This window comes from Setaria italica, chromosome IX (assembly GCF_000263155.2).
Source record: "Setaria italica strain Yugu1 chromosome IX, Setaria_italica_v2.0, whole genome shotgun sequence".
Classification (NCBI taxonomy): Eukaryota; Viridiplantae; Streptophyta; class Magnoliopsida; order Poales; family Poaceae; genus Setaria; species Setaria italica.
In genome coordinates, this window is record NC_028458.1 from 21,175,686 (window position 1) to 21,179,127 (window position 3,442).

Consider the following 3,442-nt stretch of genomic DNA (forward strand, 5'->3'; position numbering starts at 1 on the left):
TCGTCCACGCCGCCGCCGCTCTGGTCGCTCACTGCGGGGTGCACTGCCGCACACAACCTCCTACTTCTCAAGCTAGCTCGCTTTGTCTCGGTATATCTTACCTTTTGATGCTGCCTAATCACCTCCTATCCTTACGTACCACAATCATTCGAGATTTGCTTCGGTCGAAACAACCGGAATGTATAATATAACCTAATAGTAACAATATTTGACAAGATTCCAACATATTTTAGCTAAAGCTAAGCGTTTCCTCCCTATTACATTACTTAGGTTTTCCTTTCACAAAATATCTCCTTTTACAATTAATGTGAGGAAAGGAAAAAAAACTCCATCTTATATTTCCATTTGCTCCCATCTTCCTCCATCCTCTGCCTCCCTGTCACACACTCTCAACCAACCTCCCTCCCTCCCTCTCTCTCTCTCTTCTCTCTCTCTGATTGATATACTCCTCCCATGCTCCTCCCGCTCCTGTGATGAAGCCAATGGCCACCAATGGCATGGCCCCCTCCTTCTTCCCCGCCAACTTCCTGCTCCAAATGCAGCAGCCTCTCCCTCACCACCCCCAGCAGCCGGAGCACCACCACCACCACCACCACCACCACCATGAGGGCCACGAGCACGAGGCGCACCACCTCCTGGCTCCCCCTCCCCCCGCCCTCGTCAGCCCCTTCCTCCACGACTTCGGAGGCGCCATGGCCGCGCCGCCGCCAATGCTGGGCGGCGGGCTCGGCAAGCGCATGTTCCCCGACGGCGGCGTGGGCGACGACAACAACAACCTGCACGCCGCGGATCCGCAGCAGGACGGGGGCGGCGGCGGCGCGGCGTCGGACGACGAGGAAGGGTCGGCGGCGGCGGGCGGCGGGTGCGGCGGGGAGCGGAAGCGGCGGCTGAGCGTGGAGCAGGTGCGGACGCTGGAGCGGAGCTTCGAGGTGGCGAACAAGCTGGAGCCGGAGCGGAAGGCGCAGCTGGCCCGCGCGCTGGGGCTGCAGCCCCGGCAGGTGGCCATCTGGTTCCAGAACCGGCGCGCGAGGTGGAAGACGAAGCAGCTCGAGAAGGACTACGACGCGCTCCGCCGCCAGCTCGACGCCGCCCGTGCCGAGAACGACGCCCTCCTCGCCCACAACAAGAAGCTCCACGCCGAGGTAACAAACAAGATCTACTTACTTGTCATACTTTGCCGAGCAACATATATGCATCTAACAGACACAAGCACACCGAGATCTAGGAGTAGTTTGTAATAGCCATTGTTCTCCATAAATGTTCTTCTTGCTCCTGGATCTTGATCAGGAGCTGGTTAGCAGTGTCAGCAGCGCAAGATCGATCGCCATGGTTCGTTCTTGGTTGCTCTCTCTTGGTGGGTGTCAGAATGCATGATTGGGGATCGATCGATGATGCAGGGTACAGACATGGTGTAGCAGTAGCAGTGGTAGGAGTAGCAGGACTGACTGCTACCGCCGCTGTGATCCATACCATACCATACCATGACATGCCATAGCCAGGAAGTAGCTGATAGGATCCATGTGGGTTTCAGCGTCGTCTGCAGAAAGTGCGCGTGTCGGGATCGGTGCCGGCCATATGAACGCTGCGCCTGCTGTCGGCCACCCATGCATCCCTCTCTTTCTCTCTCCTCACACTCTCTCTCTCTCCTGTGGTGCATGCAGCATGATTAGCCACTCGATCTACCAATCACCTTCTCCCTTTCCGGGCCACCACTCCAATTCTGTCCACCATGTCCTCATGCTTGTGAGCTGGTTCGCGTGCAGATCATGGCGCTCAAGGGAGGCGGCGGGAATGGCGGCGGAGGAGGAGGAAGGCAGGAGGCGGCGTCGGAGCTCATCAACCTCAACGTCAAGGAGACGGAGGCGTCCTGCAGCAACCGCAGCGAGAACAGCTCCGAGATCAACCTCGACATCTCCAGGCCACCGGCGCCGGCGGCCGCCGCCGACGAGAGCCCCATCAACACCACCCACCGCGGCCTCCCGTTCTACGCCTCCGCCGCCGTCGACCAGCTCCTGCACAGCAGCGGCCACCCGTCCCCGGCCGCCGCGCCCAAGATGGAGCTCGGCCACAGCGCCACCGCCGACACGCCCGCCGGCGCCGCGGGCGGCAGCTTCGGTAGCCTGCTCTGCGGCGCCGTCGTCGACGAGCAGCCGCCCTTCTGGCCGTGGACCGACGGCCACCACAGCTTCCAGTGATCGCACATCGTCCTCCGCGAGGATTAATGAGACAATGCATGTGACGAATGATCAACGGAAACTAAGAGTAATCGATCAGTGTGGCTCTCCATTTCTTGGCATCGATCAATGCTAGTAGGAGGAGAGATCACCAATGCCACGATGATGAGTCGTTGAACAATATGCAAATTGATGAAACAAAGTGATGGGATGATCCAGTTTGAGTTTAAGATGAGGAGGAATGATTGGAGTACACGTCGGATGGATCATGTGTCAGTCTAGGTAGATTTTGGATTTGAGTAGTAACCTTTTCTTTTTTCCTTTCTCTTATTATTTAATTTTTCCTTGATCACTATTTTTCTGTTTAATATTTATATATAGGTGATTACATTTGTGAGGCAGTGGTGATATTGTTGTGTATAGGATTGTGGTACCTTGTGAGTACCAAGAAGTTTCGAACTTGAAATCATGCAATTTTTCTCTCCTTTTTTTTCCCCCTTGTGTGGATCTACTGTGAAATGGACATTAATACATATTTAATTGATACTATTTTCTGTGCCGGTAAGGATCGCTGGAATATCATTTTTTTTATTTCTTTTGTTTCAATGGACGACCCCTGATGTGGATGGGAGCTTGATATATGGGGTAGTAGCAGTACTGTGGTGTGCGGTTGGTGTTTGGCATGTGGGCCTCATCTTCGAGCCTACGAAACAGACAGCTTGTATAGACACACTGTTTGTGCAAGCTGTGCAGGCCACGCCCATTTGATTTAATCAATTCCTAATAATGCATTATCACTAAATAAAATAATTAGAAGGTTGACTTATACTTATTATTAATTACCTTTGATGATCGTCTTTGTTTGAGTAAATTTGTGAATCAACAAAACATGAAACGAGTTTCACAGAGTTACTCAGGTTAAAGATTATTGCCCACGCATGGTTAGCTAGTTAAATATATTGTGAGGGTAGGGCAGTAATTTGATCCCCTTTAAGCATACTTCTGTGACGGTAAAACAGTCATATTCCCCTTCAGAATATTATTTATTCTGATTAGCTTTGCCCGATCTAGCTATATTTGACTTGCAGGTGATTTCGCTCTATCCTTTTCTGAACCATGTTCTTTCGGAAGAGCCAGAGGCCAAGAGGGTGGACCATGTCAAATAGGGGGTGCAGATATTTCCTGACAGATGATCGAAGGGTTCGGATACCGATTTGGTGCCATTTTTCAGATATCCAATACTCTTCTTGGATATCCGATCAGATAGT

The 3,442-nt window shown here is 52.5% G+C and overlaps 1 protein-coding gene across 1 annotated transcript; it reads left to right on the forward strand.

Annotated features, from left to right (window-relative positions):
- The first annotated feature begins 347 nt into the window (after positions 1 to 347).
- On the forward strand, positions 348 to 2,723 carry LOC101768252 (homeobox-leucine zipper protein HOX23-like). The gene is made up of 2 exons (XM_004983087.3): positions 348 to 1,142; positions 1,764 to 2,723. The coding sequence occupies exons 1-2, from the start codon at positions 474 to 476 to the stop codon at positions 2,193 to 2,195; spliced, it is 1,101 nt and encodes a 366-aa protein (XP_004983144.1). The 5' UTR covers positions 348 to 473; the 3' UTR covers positions 2,196 to 2,723.
- Positions 2,724 to 3,442: the final 719 nt, after the last annotated feature.